The sequence below is a fragment of the Glossina fuscipes genome, unplaced genomic scaffold, assembly GCF_014805625.2.
Source record: "Glossina fuscipes isolate IAEA_lab_2018 unplaced genomic scaffold, Yale_Gfus_2 27, whole genome shotgun sequence".
NCBI lineage: Eukaryota > Metazoa > Arthropoda > Insecta > Diptera > Glossinidae > Glossina > Glossina fuscipes.
Genome location: NW_023998422.1, coordinates 2,442,843 through 2,462,562, shown reverse-complemented (window position 1 = coordinate 2,462,562; position 19,720 = coordinate 2,442,843). Strand labels below are relative to the sequence as shown.

Sequence of the window (19,720 nt, the reverse complement as noted above, 5' to 3'; positions counted from 1 at the left end):
TGCTATTATTATAATTATTGTTAATTTAGTCAAAGAAATAAATTCTAAGACTAAACTCTTGAAGCACCAGCATCTAGGCTATCGGCTTTATTGAAGGCTCTAACGCACTTTAGATCTTACATATGAGAATAGTAATCATGCTTATAACTAACCGTAAAGTAGGTCAGAGTCGCGCTCACCAAGTCGATATTCGCTGGTGCAAACATTAGTGCGTTTTGATCATACTTTGTCACAGCTACAGAGCGTACTCACTCAGTAAAGGCATAAACTCTTAGCAAATTTACACACAATACACGCTAGGCTTCGGAAGCTGCCTTCTTCCTCACCTATCACCGTTTTACAGACATAAGAGACATCTCCTAAGTGATTAGTAATTGTGAACTTGATTTCCCTTGGGCAAACCATACAAAGATGCCTCGTCCGACATCGAACGTTAGATTTTATTTTCCCTGTAAATTTAAACTAAGTACGATGAGAGTGTTTCGGAAATTTTCATCAAAAGAATCGTAGGCGCAGTCGACAAACCAAAGTGCAAAAAGGGTATGGGGTTGAAAATCTCTATTATTGCAGAGAAGACAATAAGGTTCCGATTCCTATTTAATGTATTTTTAGTTTCATCAATATATCAGGTTGTTCGGAAAGCCATTTCATTTCTCACCAACAGTGGATTTAATTGCATTTTTTCGCAGCTAAGCCTCATTTAAGGGGCCTTCTTATGTTTAGCGGATGATATCGTAAAGCTTGCTTGGGAAAAAGTTCTTTGATTTTTCGCTTGGTGGTGCAGCATTTTCGGCGTATTTTACTTCTATTATTTTATTTTTAGCGAAAAGAAGAAAAAAAAGAAAAAAATTGTTAGATATTTATGAAATCCATGAATGGACAGAACGCCGGTACCAAAAGTGGTTTGCAAAATTTCGCCGTTAGACAAAATAGAGGCATTCGTGGAAACAAACCGCGGAATGACAACTCCTAAGGTCGCACTGCGAGTATAAATCCATTGAAATCTTAGAAGTTGAGACAAAATATTTTTATACTATAGAAGAATCGACTTTCTTTTCGGCCAAAGAAAACGATATTTCTTTCCGAATTACCCAATATATTAATTATATTAATCATATCCTTAGACTTGTTTTAAAATGTCGCTTCAATATATTATACTACATCTACACGGATACGCATTCAGAAATGTAACTTTAGATATAAGAAGCATGCGCAAATTAATTTTAGGGAAGGACAACATTGCAAGTGATGCTTGCGTATTTGGTCTTCATCATAAACTGTGATGTGAGCCCCCAAATATCATAAGAGATAGAAGAGGTAAGAAACGAAACAATAGGAAACGTAGGTCAGATTATAAAAGGACTCAGTTGGAAGGGAGTACTTGAGACAAGCTAAGCAGTTGTGGTAAGGGCGACATGTTACCGCTTTAGACTTTAGACTTAGTTATTTTGGAATTTCCACTCCTCTTGGGGTGGTAAACGCTAACTATTCGTAATAATGTTTCTCATATATCTCATCTTGTGATAATATTCTTCATTATACATATGTACAAATATAAAGTTTGTACGGATATATGCAACACCCAGAAAGACTTGACCCTTTATTATGCCGATCGATCAAGAATCAATTTAAGCACTTCTCTCCCTCTGTCTATCTTGTATTCTTCTGTTCAACCTATAGATCGTAATTTCTGCGCTATTGAAAATAGTTTGAATGGGACCACTTTCTCAACCAATTTCCATATGTCTAATTTCGAATAGTTATTATTAGTATTATTGTTACGATTTATTTGCTCCAAACAAAAACCTTGGACTAAAATAAGATGAGCATTAACAACTAAGGCTTTCAACTCTATTCATATTTTGAATAACATCCGACATTTTTAATTTGTATTGTATATCTTGTAAGGTTAGGTTAGGTTACATTAGGTTAGCCTAAGATTTCTTATATAATAATAAATATATATATGCATGTAAATGTTTCCATAAGTGTCGGAGCACATTGAAAAGTGCTAAGAACTTGTGTAAAGTTGTCCGTCATTTGTTACGGTGACATGAGCAATTTTTTTTTTTTTTTCTTCTTTTTTGATATGCTAGCGCAAGTACTAAGAACGACATAATAAGTTACCTGAAAGGACTTTAATGCTTTAATAAAGTAAGAAATCGTGTTTCCATACCAGCGACAACAACAACAATAACAACAACAACAGAATTAAAGCATCATGCAAACTATACACAAAATGAACACAAAACTATTATGTTTCGTAGAAAAACAAGTAGAAAGAAAAAAAATAAAGAAAACAAAGTTAAAAAGTAAAAAAGGGAAATACGAACACACATAGACTTTTTGATGAGGTTTCTTTATTGTTGTCTTGTTTTCTGTATATATAAATGTACATATATATATATATCGTACATATATTCTTAAGGAAATCAGTGTGTAGCCCTTTCTGTTGAACATAGGATAGGGTATAGTGTACACAAATCCTCTTTGCTGTATGATTAATGATGAAATGCACACGAGTGCATACTTAATGCTAAAGCTCCCTTGAAGACATTTTCACTTTTAAAATCAGACTGTTTTACATTTAACAAAACAAGGAAAGAAAAAAAAAAAACGAAAAAAGAAGAAAGAAAAGAACAAAATAGAAAAAACAAAAAAGAGGGAAAGAGATAAAAAAAGAACGAAAATAAAGTTTTTCCTGCGGGTTTAGGTTTCTTAAGCAAGGCAGTTGGTTGCTTATATACATATGTATACATAAAACAACACCCACATAAAATCACATCGTCATCATCATGATCGTCGTCGTCGTCACCGTCGTCATCGTCATCGTCATCGTCATCCCTATTGCTTTAATGGTCTCATGCATTATCTATGCATATGTACATAGTTATATGCCTTTATATGTGCGAACTACTTATGCTAAAGATTTAGCATAGGTAAGCATTTCAAGACTCTTTTAGGTGCACTCGTTATTGTAAGAAGAGAAAAAAAAAAATGTAAAAAAGAAAAAAAGAAAGAAAATTAAAATGAATAATGCCTCATGGAACTTGAATTCATTTATATATATAAAGATGCATGCAAACACACACGAGATACACATTTATATATATATATATATACATATCAGTATACATACATAACTATATCTTTATGTATATATAAATGTAGGAGTACTAAAGGTGTGCGTTTTTGTAATTTGCATAGATAGACAGACAAACGCATACACGCACATATTTATATACACGTATATGCGTACGTCTATCTGCATTTAAAGTAAATGCATAAATGTTTTGTCTACTTTGTTTGTTACCTTCTCCTTCTACTCCTAGGATAGGTATGCACAACGTAAAGCAACATGTGCGTATGACAACATCACATCACATTGCGGTCTTTAGTTCATAACCTCTTCAGTTTTACCACCTCTTCAAAGCACTTCTTTTATGTGATGAACCCTTTACTCAAGGATCTGCTAAGTCATTTCTTATATAGTATACACTATTCTAATGGAGTAGTTTGTCTATGCAGATGTCTGAAAACACATGCCTTTTGTGTTCATTATTTCGGTTTCTTTTTTCTGAGCTTTTTTCAACTTCATTTTTCTTAAAAAAACAAAACTCGTCATCTGAAGTATTAATAATGCTCTGGCTTTTTTCTTCTCTCGCTTGCATTCTTTTTTTTTTTTATGCACTTATATGCATTTCCTTTGTACAAGAATAACATTCAAGTTTTATTATAAGCAGGATGTGGTTTTACAAGGAAGTGCGTGTGTGTGATTCCATTTTTCATTTTTTTTTTTCGATTACTTTGAAATATGGTGTCAATGCATTAAAGGCTTAAACATACACAGCCAAGAATACATAAATAGCACACACTTCAAAATTACAATAGAAAAAAACCGATGTTTTTCGTGAAATGTATTAAGAAAAAAATAAAATCCAAAAAATGTACTTTTGTTAAAAAACAAAAATATGTATAAAATAGTTGAACTCACACTGCAAAAAATAACCACAAAGTTCTAAGCTGAAAGCTCTATCCACACTTACATAGATATTGTGAATAACAACAAAATGGCCATAGATTTTCTAGTGGAATATTCTCTTTATAGTATAGCGTTAGGTAATGTTAGAAGTTAAGAGCAAAATGGTGGAAAAATATACTTAATAAGTAAAAAGACTGTAGTGGGTCGCAGCTAACCATAAACCAGCTTACACTACCGTACGCCTATTCATATAACGGCTTTTCAAAATCAGGCTGTACATGGGAAGAGGTGGAAAATAGGATCCGATTTGATCTTTTTTCATTAGTGTTCGTGTTTGGCTCAAAACCAGACTTCATCATAGTATCTCCCAAAAACTCCGTACCATAAGTTGAACAAAAGAAAATAAGTCGGACAGAAGAATAGACAATGAAAGTATAATAAAAGATGCGTCCATCGCAGGCCGTTTCAAGTGTTCTGTACATCCGCACAAGCTTGGTATATCTTTGTATCATAAGTGGTGTAGGCATAAGGCATAAAAAGTTATTCAAAATTCAAATGTAAAATGGTGCCATCTATTTATTCTGGACTGTATATATTTTGTAAGTAAGAGAAAAAAGACAAAAAACCGCAACTGGAGAAAAGATGTCATTGATATTAGAACTCAGTCATCTTTCATGAAAGTAATATCCCTAAAATATTGTATTGCCATTCTTTGGAAAAAGTTTTACTAAAGAAAATTTACTTTAACCGGATAACGGCGTTCGACGTGCACACACTTTGTGTGAATCAAAAAACAAAAACTTAGTTTCAATAAAATGTCGTCTACTAGTTTGTTTTATTTGTAATATCAGTGCAACTTAGATGTGATAAAAATCAAAAAGGATTTTCTTCCTTTAATTCTTCCTGCTTATGATCTTTATGTGTCTTTTAACAATTTCTCGCAATTTCACAAAGAATACCTTCTTCAAAATAAATAAGGAACTTAACTGTTTAAGGGCAATGGCGAGTGAAATCATACGACTCAGCTCATTGTTGTGTTGGTGCGACATCATCCTTCGAAATTGGACGAATAGAAAATGTTTACCTATTGCGAGGCGAAAAGCGTTTATAATATTTAATATAACTTAATAACGAGTTCAACCAAAAGGCGAAGAAATTTAAGAATATCACAAGTTGCCTAAGAAATTGCCTCAAGAAGAAAAAGGGTTTCCTTTAGTACCATACCGGAATACAGCAAGTATAAACAATAAGCCCGAGCAGTATAAAAGGCTGAAGTCGCCCAAGACCTACCGTTAAATACTCTACATCACGCCACTCGATAAAATTAAAAATTCTACGTCTATATTATATTAAACCATGTTTTCTGGTGGTCGATTGAAAGTCTCTCTCCCATTGAACTTGAAACAAACGTGAATCCCATATGACTTCAGTAAAGTTAATTTTCTTGCCAAAGAATTTATTCTGTATATTTCATCCAATACCTTCATAAAATAGTACAAATTCGATTTTTTTGGTACTTACTAATACTGTTAAGGAAACAGAGATCCGAACAATGGACCTGTCTACTGCAAGCTTATCAAAATAAACCTACATGTCATTACAGTATTTTTAAAATATTTTCATCGGGAAATTTTAGGAATTCTACCTGATTTGATTGAGCAGCCGAGTAGATACAGTAACAATCGCTACTTCAAAGTTTTCGGTTTTCGGGAGTGTAAATATCAGTGCGATAGAGAAACCTTAGCCGCACTTACATTTAGCATAACGTTTATTAGAGCACGCACCTGCTAGGTACCATCGCTTATCATCTCTCTCATAGAAATGTCTCAACGCTATTGAAAATGGTTCGGATCGGACCACTTAATATCTCATTTTGAAAAGTGATTGTATGAATAACTGTAGAATAGCATTAGGTATTTAATGGACAACAATCATCCACTACACCGTTTTGACTTGTCTTCGAAAAAATCGATAGATAGTCTTTTTTGCAAATTTTTTTTTTTAAGTTATTTTTGCAATAATAAATAGTTTTAATAAAAGATGGCAACATGGTATCTAAATATTCACTTCAGATTTTATTTAATTTTAAACGTTACGTTTAATAAATACAGCTTTAAAGATCTTTGCTCTTTTCCTTTTTTTGACTAATTACTTTTAACTAAATTCTCGTGATCCTCCTTTTTTTAATCGACTATATCAACGCAAGCTATGCGCAGGAAAAAGGCTTTTTGTCACCTGATTCCAATGTTGGCAACTATTTCTAATTTCTTCACTTGATCATTCAATTATGCAAACATAAGGGTGACACGGTAATCTTATAACAATTTGTGGCCAATGCATCGTACGATAGAGAGCATATAAGTAGAAACTGATTCACGGTAAACTTTTTATCATCCGATATCGTAGGACGTAGTGGAAAATGAGCTGAAAATAAAATTTTTTTGAATGTAGCAGCGACATTACCTTCGTCTCTATTGCCACATAGTGAATGTGCTTCACTAACTTATCATTTAGTAGTGATTTAAAACACTTTCGAATTCTGCACACATACAGACAAAAACTATGAGCACGTTAATTTCTTATTTGCTTCGTAAGTCATCAATAACTAATTCAAGAACATATAAATAGTAAACTCATTTTCTTGCTTATTATCTAAGAAATAAAGAAGAAATCTACAAAAAAATAATTCTTAGAAAAGCTATAAATGGTAGTCAAATCGTGTGCATTTCAAAAAGAAATAAATCTCAATTTTAAAGACAATCTTTATGTAATTTAGACTAGTATACGTCTAAGTCTTCACATAACCAGGCAGTTTTCGACGTCAGATCATATGCAAAATATACCAAAGAGTCTCTCTCAAGGAAGAAGAACATTCCAATGCTTTTAAAGTTTCAAAATCTAACGTAAGACATTACTTATTAGAGCATTTACAGTTAAAGAGCTTTCATAAAACAATTTCTGGGGTATACTTAACACTCGTTAACTTTCACACAGAGGTAATAAAATTCTATTAGAATAAGTGTAAAAATCGAATATTAAAACAGCTTTAGTTGCGAAGTTAATAACAGTATGTTTGTGTGTACATATAATAAAAACAGATTCATAACAGCTGCCACAACGTCCGACATCACACGACATAACGTAACTGATCGTAAGAATGCTTAACGTCATCGAATAATTGGTACATGTGGTTTCAAATATTAATATAAAAGCTGTACGGTCCAATATCAGACCTTTAAGCTTCACTTGATCTAGAATTTCCTCAAACAATCCCTTCAAGGTTTTCAATTCTAATGTCGCGTCTGGCGATAATTTATTTCCCTTAGATGATATGAATATGTCTCACAAAAAATTTATATAAGTATGCGCTTATTGTCGGTATGCATAGCACAAAGAAAATACGATATACACTCTTTTTGAGATGTAAGCGGCATCATCGGGCGTTGAATGACAAAACTTTGCTAGTACTTCAACCACAATTTGACCGCTTGTTTAACATATCCGATAGGCTGAGGCCTTCTTGGAAATCTCAGTGCAGTATCACTATATGTGGTCGTAGTTGTAGTCAATACTCAGTCAGTGAAGTCTTGGAACTTAATGATCAGTCCAGCCTCTAGGCTTCGGCCACCACCCATCTCTTTCTCTTTCCCCGCTTTTTACTGATCATGACCTTGCTACCGCCCCAGGGCACTTCTTCTGAGTGAGAACTTCTGTATGAAAAGTGTGTGTACGCAACGTCCGCAACAGTAAAAACTTAAGCAGCACAGAAGCTAAGCCTAGCTCAGCAGCTATACACATTTCTTTACCTTATTTGCTTTCTTGGACAGTCCTTTGCTATGGTCTATGTTAAGGCCCAAAATGGCCAAATTGTGTACCCAAGTAGTTGAGACATAAACAAAAGGTAAAAAAAAGTCGATAATGCTTTGTCCCTTTAGGACAAGTATAACGCTGGCTGCTAATCTACTACGAATCATTTCCAAATTCCATAATTGACTTTTAATCAACCGTCCAGTGAAGGAATCGACTTCTAATGGGTTTTAAAGTCAAGATAGAATTACCCATATTGGTAAATACTGTCAAAGATACATTCGATCAAAGTAATTTTAGGCAAGGTTCACTACCAATTACCATCAAAATTAGAGGTCAAAAAGATTCGCGACAATAAAGTCATTCAATCCCCGCACAAGCATCTATCGTCCATTCTATGCATATCACTATTAGTTATCTCTGCCGTCAAGCGTTCTCAACGGCAGATGTCACAAGTTACTTTACACATTCAATTAATAGGAAGAAAGATTACGAGACTTGCGGGTCACCATGTTCGTAGATAGCCTAACTAATCTTTTGAAGCTATATACGGCTGCTAGCATTCGATTTAAATTGAAAATCTTAGGTTAAAGACGTAAAGCCAAAAAATGATTCCTTTCATTTTAAATTACTGAGCATGAATAGAAAGACAAGACTACTACTTTTTTTATTAATTATGTGCGTTTAATGTGTCAGATAATATACATTTGTGTTCAATTCCGTTCTGCTTTTTTCTGGCAAAGAATAAAATTCGCAAATAGTAATTGTGACTGCATTGCAGTGTTGAGGTCTCTTGATTAAATTTGTGGTAATTTACATTCTTTATAAATCGAATGCTTAGAAACATACAAACGCATACATGAAAACTTTTGCACAAATTGCAATGGTAAAAATTATTAAGAAATTTCTTAATATCAAAACCTCAATGATTTTAAACAGATGTCGTGCCACTTTCTATAGACCGCATCATAAAAACGACTGCAACAGCAATAATGAAAACAACAGCTAAGAATTATGAATTTACCGTATAAACATTTATATATATATATATATATATATATATATATATATATATACAAATATATGTATATAGATAAGGAGGGCACAGAAAGAGACAGACAAACATAAGACAGCTTGATCATTACAATCAAACAAACAACAATTACCGCCACTTTTGTGTAGAAATATGCTTTCAATTTAAATTGTTCAGTTGCTTGATTTCTCCTTTCATCCCCTCTCTTAATTAAAGTATCCTTCCTTGACTTACGTTCTATTATACTGCTAGTGTTTGTGTATTATATGTATGTAGGTACAGCCATATAAAAAAGTAATAGCTCTATTCATACTAAGGTATATACGTCTACATACATACATCTACATGCACAGAAACACACACACACACACACACACACACACACACACACACATAGCGATTTTATTCGTAAGACGACTACTTGCTGCAGCATGTCACAAATTAATTAAGACATTTTGATTAAATCTAAACTGAAAAAAAATAAATAAATAAAATAAAACAAATAAATAAATAAATAAAATAGTAAACTATCGCATATAAAAGTTGTGCAAGGAAGACTATACATATAAAGAAAGAGAAACAGAGAGAGAGAGAGAGAGCAGGAGAGAGGCATAATGAAACTAAAATAGGAAATGGTGTCATCAAATAAATGACATCAACGGTATTGCTTATTAAACACAATGTTAGCCACCAAAAGTGGATAAACATGAACGTTCCTATGATGCATATAATCCACAAGAACACTTTATAGGCAACTTAGCAATAGTAGTACCTTGGCCGAGGGTAACTTATACTTTACCCGCAAGTATGACATACAACTATTTTTCTTTTTCTTTTCTTTTTCTTGTCCATTCCCCACTTTCCTCCTATAGTATTATCCACCAACAAGTGGGAACATCAATTTTCTACAGTAGCTAAGAAAATGTCACGTTTTCGCATAACTTATGTTGCTGCCTGTTTTCATTCGTTGCTGCTGTTAATATTGTTAGTGTTGCTGCCGTCGCTGTTGCTACTGCTATTAGGAAAAACCGTACAGCCAAGTTAGGCACTGAGCGAGAAGTGCAATACATTTCGAAAACCTTAAGTGGCAATTGTCGCTTGCAAGGCTAAAATTTGAAGAGCGTGGGAAATGGTAGTTTTTTGTTTTGCTCTCTAAGCGAAACGAAAAAAAAAAATAGCAACAACATAATAGCATGAAAAAATCTTTTTAACAGAACACTTTTTAGCCTGAGTGCTTCTAAAGTGAAAATTAGCTTTCAGGCAACTTGTGAAATCACAAAATGGATAAAAGAAGGACAGTGGGAGTGAAAGCCATCTCGCATATGGACGTATAAATCTACTGAATAGTGTTACCTTATTATTTGAATTTTACATTCCACATGCCACAATATGTTAACTTGATCATTTGATATGAATTTAATAAAATTAAGCCAATGGAAGGGACCGTGCATATTACAGCCCTTTAGGGCCCGAAAGCATTTTAAATTGAAAATACGACTTCGGCGATGCCGCTTCAGCAGCATTCAAGAATACATGTTTCGACTTATGATAAATCGTAAGCTTTCGTTGCACATTGCCTGATGTCGAATAATACCAGACCTTAGCAATTTCCTCATTAGTCTCTTTCTGCTTGTGCTGTTTAGTAGCAGACGTATGCAGCACCAAGAAGGACTTGAGATACAATCAACTTTGGTTCCACCGATCGATTAATGACCACTTTTGGAATTGATCTAAACATGTCTGTCTGTCCGTCTGTCTCTCTGCGTGCCTCGTTGTTTTGTGTGCAACCTACTGGTTACCATTTTTGAGACATTTTGGCTCAAGAACAAACAGTCACAATCAAATCATCTCCCAAACCACCTTCCATATAACGCTTTATATTGAAATGTTCTTACGCGAGTAACTGCATTAAACAAAGCGGTGTGCAGTATTTAATGGTGGGTCGTGTTTCACTATAGTGATTTTATTTACTTTAATTTACGTTGATTATAATCCACAGAAAATATTATTAGTTACTGTCGAAGAACGTTATGAGTGTACGGTAAATTTTTATATTTTGTCCTACACGGAACAATGGAACTATACTTACACTGTTACCAAGACATAAACCTTCTTTAATGACACTACTTTGGTTATTTTTACATCTGAAGTGTAAGCCTATTATGAATGATTGTCAATACAAATTCCCAGATTTGAGCTTCAATTCAAACCCCAAGCCGTTACGGCATATTCGACGAAAAGGTTGAATATTCGGACATGATTGAGGACACATCATCCTCGTTTTAAATTCAGCTGGTGGTCGTAAATTATGGGCATGTGTCGTATTTCAACTCACGTTCCAATAATAAACGACAAAGTGTTATCGATTTTCTTCGAGCCTTAGCTTGAATATGTTGTAAGCTCTCTAATGCCACTTCTGTGTGCTACAAACTCTCTTATGAATTGAAGGGCATATCTAACACTCTCTCCACTTTAAAAGAAGATTTATTTCAATTTTTTCGATTGCTCTAAATATACATATGTAGAGTGTGTTGCAATTGGTGTCATATAATTACGAAAAGAAAGTAATGAAAGAGAACCTGATAGCGAATAAGTTGACGAAAAGTAGGAAATTAACAATTTTCTCTTGGTATATTTGCACATGCCCGTGGGCAGACTTTAGTGATCTTTGAATCTACCCTGAGGAAAATGAGAAGGAAAATAAAGATGTAAATTTGATCTCCCTGCAAAACTTCCAAGATAATTGCAATTTTTATAGACAGCAAGAAGGACGGATAGGGCCGCTGGCTTAAATCAATTTCGCTACTCATATTGGCGATACTTATCGGATTTGCAATATTCATGCCTTTGCATTGCAAACAGTCGGCAAAACTAATGTACTGGATATAAGTAAAAAATGACCCATTTTAGTCTTTATGTTAGCGCGGTTAGTCTTCGTGTCTAATATTTTCAGATTAAAAAACAAATATCTGAAAAGTGCAATAAAAATAGTAGAATATTCTTAACCCAATTCTTTTTGTAACTTTTTTTTTCCCGTCAATACCACACATGCTTAAAATGCAATTAACATAAATGAACATTATTGTCCAATGCTGCGATGACCCTTAAGCAAATAAATGTATAACTTTAAGTTACATATGTTGTCTTCATAAAAGTAATTTCCATCATCATTCTCATCATTATCATCGTCATTGTCATCGTCATCATCATCATCATCATCATCATCATCATCATTATGATCTTTATTCCTTTCATCATGATTTTCTTTGCTTCAATTCTTCTTTTTTATTACATTGTCGTCATAGCCCGTATTTACCGACATTTTTATGATGTTATTGCTTTCGTTCCCGTTTGTAATAGAGAGACAGCCAAGAACGACAACATCATTTGCTTGATTGTCTGACCATAATAAATTGTTGAATCGTGATATATACGTGTATCTTATACAAATATGTATGTTTTTATGAGAATGTTTAATGAGAACATTACGGGTTAGTACACAAAAAAAACAAGAAAAAAAAAAAAACTATTTTAAAAGTGAGCCATGTGCGAGATATAAATAGAGTTCAGTCCTTGTTTGGAAAAGGTCATGTGAGAAAACTTTGAAAATCAATACATAAATTAGAACAAGAAAACTATATATTTGCCTTGAAGTAAATCTTTAATGTTCACCAGCTAAACTCTAGAAAACATGGCATAAAGTGCAGTGAAACATTAAAAAAAGCTTCAAATGTGCAAAAAGTAAATAAATAGAAGAATATTTACATTCCCTATGGGAAAAATAGATTAGCTCCGTACGCAAAAAGAGACTCGAGTGACCGAGGGACGGATGATAATGGTGTTAAATTCGATAGAGCACCTCAAACTGTTTAAAAACGTACATATCTATATATACTTGTGTGTATAGCTAGGTGTAAGCCTTGTAGATAAGACAAACGGACAAACAAAAGATCAGTAAATACTTGGTTTTCGATAGTAAGCACAAAGACTATTCATTTTGCTGATAGCCCATAGGTCATTCAACCGACTGCTGTTTCTCCAAATTTTCAAATATATTTACCGACGTTTGTTTGCATATCTACGTTGTGTTTAAATAGTTTGTTGTCCATTGTAGAGGAGAATTTCCGGAGTCACCGTAACAAACGAACACAATGTATTGGGAGAGGGCCTCTTTTCTCCATTGTCATTCCGTCATGAAACCCTGAACAGCAAAGGTTTGGTAACCAGACTGAAGAGCATCTGTTGCCTTAATAGTTTCTTTTCAGTAATGGGAATGAATATGTCTACTAAAAGCTCAGCAGTCTACGTGAAACTCTTATTGTGGCAAACGAAGTTCTTTCCACTAAGAGGTCTGTGGCAACCAGCTACATATATATATACGAGTTCCTACTTTTCCTTGTCAAGTTTTCATATCATCTTTAGCACAACAACAAAGTGGCTAGGCGAATAGGTAAGAACCTCGACTGTCAAGCTAGTGTTCGCGGGTTGAAATCTCAAGTGCGGTGGAGTTTCCCTTGGTTGTAGCTATAGTGAGTGCTCAGTCGGTAAAGACGTAACCCTTATCGATTGAACACCTTAAGGCCAACACCTCCCTACTTGTTTCACTTTCCGCCCTTCTTTCTTGCCGTCACCGCGTTCCCGGGCTAGGGGATATCCCCTCAGCAATTAATTACGTGAAGAAAAAACAGGCAGACGGACGGCTGAGAGACAGCGAAGAGAAATACAGATGGAGGTGACAGATGGGCATGGGGAGGTATGAACATAGGGACGTATGGACACGTGGACATATAGATACAGGGACGTTTAGAGTAACAGACAGGTGCAAAGGCTTACGAACTGAACGATGGATGGATGGATGGTGGCATGTGTGTAGGGATGGGTAGGGAGGTGGCATAACGAACGCAAAGACGACCAGGCGGACGAAGTTATATTAACTTGGATGAGTATTTCTTTGAAGCGTAGAAGTTGAAAGAAGTAGAGATTCGACATAAGAAGAACCAATGTATAGTGCATACTTATCCGTCTATAATGAGCCGAACTGTCGAACTCAGACAGTTCAGCAATAACAGTTGCAATAAATAACAAGTAAAAAGAACAGCAAGGTTCTTATGTCATATAAAGTAGCGATTTGCTGCGTCTTTACGCTAAAAAAATGTCATTTTTGCGTTTCATTAGCTATAGTTAAACGAGTTTATAACCATTATGGGCAATGGATGTCCATTATATGGAAATCTGTTTTTTATTTACTTCTTGCACGTAGTTTTAATTTACTTTTTACATGCATTTTAAATAATGAAAAATTCTTTCTCGTTTAACAGGACTTTTTTCCTATTGGTTAACTTCGGGTCTTTAACGATCACTTCGAAATTCGGTAACTTGGATTGTAGCATTGACAGCAAACCGAATGCAGTATATTAACTACGCCTTACAAACATCCTCACGTTTCCTAACCTTAACATCGAATACCCCGAATTCTCAGTCTGTAGAAACAACGATCCTAAACGAGAAGATTAACGTTAACGCCTCGACTTCGGCTGCTGATCAAAGTGATCCAGTGCAAAATCCATGAAATTTACTCACGTTTAATGTTAACTTGGCGCGAACCAAACTGTTATCGTTCTTTAATCGCGACATGGCCGCCACTGATGGCCAAATAATATTGGCTGCTTCCCGTTTCGGGGATACAACAACTTCGCCACCCATTTATTTACGTGACTTTTCTAAGCAAAAGTTACCGGCAGTGGCCAAGATTGTTAAGGGTCAACATCAAAATTTAGGTGTGCCCACGCTCTCTGCACCTTCCTTGCAGAGTACGGCGTTGTTTTTGAGCGCAGGCAAAAAATATCAAATACTTGCTCAACCAATTAAGTTGAAGGAGGGTCGTAAGCCTACCAATGTTGGTGCTAAGCTTCTAATACCTGAAACCTATCCCGGCTACTTTGAATTACTTAGTGAAGATGGTCGTTCAACACGTTGTATTGAGTCCGTTTTAGAATTATCGAAACGACGAAATTGCCGCGTTTTAGTTCGTGAAACTTTTCGTTGCCCTCCAATAAATCGCACTCTCCACGCTGGAGAGCTGCTTACGACTGTGAATGAAAATGGCAAATTTTTGCAATGCAAAAATATTAAAGATGAAATTATTAATTTACCACTCGATACCAAAGCGAAGTTTTCACCCATAGCCAAGGAGGATAGTATTAGTGGTGTACATACTGTAAAGAACTTGCTATTGAAACGTATGCCCATAGTCGTTAGGTAAGTTGAAATCGATATGGAAACATTCTTCAATTCCTCGCAGGGATAGTGAGAATTGTGAATATTAATTTAATAATTCTCGTTGAAATTCTTTTGTCAATTTAGATTGGTTCACGGAAGTGTGCCAAAGGGACTGAAGCAACCCTTTGTAGCCGAAATGCGTCTTTTAGGCTGTGTAGAAATCGATCGGGTCTTTGCTCTGCCCCTGCAAAAGGATAATGATTTGGTGCCAGTTCCGCTCAATGCCAAAATCAAGCTTCAACGAGCGAAGAATATGGAACAGCTAGAGAATTTTATCGAATATTCACGCTTCCTGGAGAAGGCTCAGCGTCTTTTAGGCGATGCTCGGGATCGTCTACAAGTTGTCGATATCAAATTATCGGAAAAGGAAAAAAAAGATTCCAAGTTTAGCGGCCGTAATAAACTTCCGGTGGTAATGCTACCATCAGCGGCTGGAGTGGCTTATGTGGCCAATGGTCTCATGGAAAACGGTTACATTTTGAAACGAAGTGCAAGCTGTGATTCGTACAGTAAGAATCAACCCCCAGAAGAAATATCTGAAGAATATAATGACATTGACCACATTTACGATTATGTACGAGGTCTGACCCCACTGTCCAAAGCGCTTTCACGTTTCGAACCAATTTGTGAAACGCCGACAATTAAGTCACAACACACTGACAGTAGCGGCAACTATTGCAGCTTGATACGGGTTAATCAAAATACCGCAGGTCATTCGGCTCAGCAGCTAAACAATAACAATAGCAATAATAATAACAACAATAATAATTCCAATACTAACAACAATAGCTTAAACAATAGCAGCGGCGGTCATAATAGCAATAACAACAATTACAGTAGTCTAGAGTCAACGAAACACACAAACAGTAGTCACAACAGCAGCAATTATAGCCATAATCATCATCACCATTTGCCAACCACGACCGGGGGACCACATCATCATCACCAGAGTCATGCGCATAATCATCAGTTGAGCAATCTTGTGGTCAATCACTACCAGCATAGTCACATTCAGGAAGATATAAAGCCAGTACCACCACCCATTGAGACTATACCGGGCAAAAAATTGCCTGAAAAACGTCAAAGACCTACACTACCAAAGCTTTATCTTAAAAACTCGTACAGTGCAGGCAGTAGCAGTAACAGTCATGCGGCAAATGGCGGCGCCATAACCAGCATCGCTAGCACCAACGGTAACCATCATCACCACCATCATCATCATAGTCATCACTCGCCTTCACAGGCTGCCGTTGTTAATGCAACAGCTGCGGCTGTGAGTTCTCATCATCACCACGCAGCCCATCACGGCCATCATCCAAGCGTTAACGCTGGTAATAAAGTTTTGACACCGAATAATCATCATCACACTCCGCTCAACGGCAATGTGGCACCTTTAAGTGCCGGTATTCTAGGCAAAGATTGCAGCTTAGAGCCGCAATCACCTCTATTCCATATCAGGTATATATCAGCGAATTGCTTTTCAATTGCTTGCAATGGCTTTTCAAATTTTTGAATTCAAATTTCAAAATAACTTTAGTTTTTGTTTTGTTGTTCAAAACTCTCTCTTATTACTCTTCAGATACAAAAGCCTCAGCAGTCTTCAGTTAACACCGGACAGCAATTCTGTATCACCGCCGATCTCAACAAATCCCAAAGGACAACCCCTACTGGCACCGCCTGATTTGGTGCTTAAATGTAGCAATAACAATAATAATAATCATAACGTTCCCCTGCCCTTGAGCAAAAGTTCAAGCACAAACGGTGGTCTCACGAGCATGATACATCATAACCCGCGTGAAGGTACTCTCGACTCATCACGTAGTGGCGGACGTACTTCGGGCGATTCAAATAAACTGCCCGAAAAAAAAACTCGTCGACTATCGCGGCCACGAAGTCTATCGAATTTGGTATGGGACTTACGACCAACCAAAGAAAAGTCAAAAAAGAAACTCTATATTCATCATTTTGATCATCGTCAACAGGCGACCTTGTATTTGTAGTCAGCAATCGCTCTCATGGAAAATTGCATAAAAATCATATTTTCAATAATAATAATCGATGAGTGGAACGTTGCAAAAGGAACTTTTTGTGTACTTATTTAGTAATCGACGGCGCACCAAATTGACTTTAAATTTGCACGTACTCACGTACATATACATATATACGTATGTCGTTTCATCGACATTACTTAATGTTGCCATCATAACAAACATTGTTGTTTGTTTCAAGCGAAATATACAGGTTTAATGGAAATTCTTTAAATATATTATTAAGGTAAGTACGTGTATGTGTTTGTGTGTTGAATAATTATTGTAGTTTTGCACAATTTTCTGTAAAAGAAGATCACTTCTAGGGACTTGTTAGATCGCTCCTATTCCTTTCTTCGAACTTTTGTTTATGACAACAAATCCAATCAAAAACTGAAATGTATCTGGAGAATATTACAGCAATGACATGTTAGCCAGTACAAGCTTACGAGACATGTTAATAATGCTGAAGCATATTTTTGGAACTTAATGTTATTTACTTTGGTTGTGTTGATGTTTTCTTCGTGCGATAACTTTGAATGTCGATCGGAGAGAAGCGACTCTTGAAGCACTTTATGTTCCTCGCTAAATATCTTATAGCTCTTATAAACTCTCTCACTGTTTATCTGTTATTTCATATTCCCTTTCCAATGTTCCTAATGATTTTGCTTACGAAATTCTACTGCGTCTCTACAATTAAAGCAAACGCTGCATTCTGTAGCTCAGACTCTAGGGGCTCTTGCTAACCAACTCACTCACGCGTAGGGAAGAGAGAACTACGGATTATCAAATCCCTAGAGATGCGTCGATTTACAAATAAACGGGGAAAGGCAGTAGATATATTAGTTTGGGGAAAAAGAAATCCATTATTTTTTCGGTAGATGGCTGCACTGATAGATTTCTTGTAAAGTATCAATCAAACAATTTCAGATTTATGCTCGTTGGAAAGGTGACATTTCGCAGTAAAAAAAATTCATTTGCTGTTTTTTGTTTGGTGCATTCAGTTGTGAGTTACAGCGTGTTAAAAATGGAAGTGAACAAAGAGAAAATTCGGTACATTTTACAGTTTTTCTTTGACAAAGGCGAAAATGCAAGCCAGGCGGCTAAAATTGTGAATGGTGTTTCTGGTTCCGATACTGTAACAGCCAATTATGTGCAATTTTGGTTTCGTAGATTCCGTTCAGGAAGTTTTGATGTTAAAGATGCACATCGCACAGGTAGGCCGGTCGTCGAAAATGTCGATAAAATCGGAGAAATGATCGAAGTTGACCGGCATGTTAGCAGTCGTAACATCGCCCAGGAGCTAAAAAGCGACCATAAAACAGTTTTAAACCATTTACACAAAGGTGGATTCAAAAAGAAGCTCGACGTTTGGGTGCCACACCAATTAACAGAAAAAAACATGATGGATCGAATTTCCATCTGCGAAGCCCTGGCCAAACGGAATGAGATAGACCCGTTTCGTAAACGGATGGTGACTGGAGATGAGAAATGAATCACATACGATAACCCTGTGCGAAAACGATCGTGGTCAAAGAGCGGTGAAGCACCTCAAACGGCCAGGAAGGTTTTGCTATGCATTTGGTGGGAGTGGAAGGGGATTATTTATTATGAGTTGCTTCCATATGGCCAAACGCTAAATTCTGATCTCTACTGTCAACAACTGGACCGTTTGAAGATAGCGATTGACCAGAAACGGCCAGAATTGGCCAACAGGAGAGGTGTCGTGTTCCACCAGGACAACGCTAGGCAACACACATCGGGGGCTTGGTTGGGAAGTTTTAATGCATCCGCCATACAGTCCGGACTTGGCACCAAGCGATTATCATCTTTTTCTTGCATTGCAAAATTTCTTTAATGATAAAAAATTGGAATCTAGGGAGGATTGTGAAAATCGACTACTAGAGTTTTTTGCAAATAGAGACCAGGACTTCTATGAGAGAGGCATTTTGAAGTTACCTTTAAAATGGCAACAAATCATACAACAAAACGGTGCATATTTGACCCAAATCGGACAATCCGAAGCATGTTAAATAAAGTCTTGAAGTGCATATAAAAATAATGGATTTCTTTTTCCCCAAACTAATATTTAGAGGACGTTTAGCCTAGCTCGTTTTGAGACCACAGTGCCGAAAAAGAAATCTCTTCCTTCTAATCATTTTAAGTAAAGCAAGACTAATGTTATATTACGAGCGAATTTTCTATGTTCGATGCGCAATGTCTTTATTCTGCCCCTATAAAAATGTTCTAAAATTATTTTGAAAATTCGCTTTTATTTTCAAGAGATTCAACGACACTGAACACAAAAGTCAATTGTAGTTGGAATCTAGAAACAATATGTATAATGTTTTAAAAAAAAAGCTCCCACTTGATCGCCCTATGTAAATCGACACTGTTCTCATCCTAAGAGCAATTAGAACAAAATATATATCATCCGAAATCTTACGACTTTGAGCAACACAACACAATTGCACTTTGTCTGCCTTAATTAAAATATAAGTAGCATTTGATGATAAGGTAAAAACGAAATTATCGGCCAACATCGGGCGATGGTCGTAGCTTCATGTCGATCTTGATGATTTGCAATCTTAA

The 19,720-nt window shown here is 35.8% G+C and overlaps 1 protein-coding gene across 3 annotated transcripts in view; it reads left to right on the top strand.

Annotated features, from left to right (window-relative positions):
- LOC119635716 overlaps positions 1 to 19,720 on the top strand; it is a 203,530-nt gene that overhangs the window by 182,805 nt on the left and 1,005 nt on the right. For all 3 annotated transcript variants that reach the window (XM_038030689.1, XM_038030688.1, XM_038030690.1), the window contains 3 exons: positions 14,141 to 15,080; positions 15,186 to 16,559; positions 16,681 to 17,375. In XM_038030689.1, coding sequence (XP_037886617.1) covers positions 14,455 to 15,080; positions 15,186 to 16,559; positions 16,681 to 17,101 — 2,421 coding nt within the window. In that variant the 5' untranslated portion in view covers positions 14,141 to 14,454 and the 3' untranslated portion in view covers positions 17,102 to 17,375. The remainder of the gene's footprint in view (positions 1 to 14,140; positions 15,081 to 15,185; positions 16,560 to 16,680; positions 17,376 to 19,720) is intronic.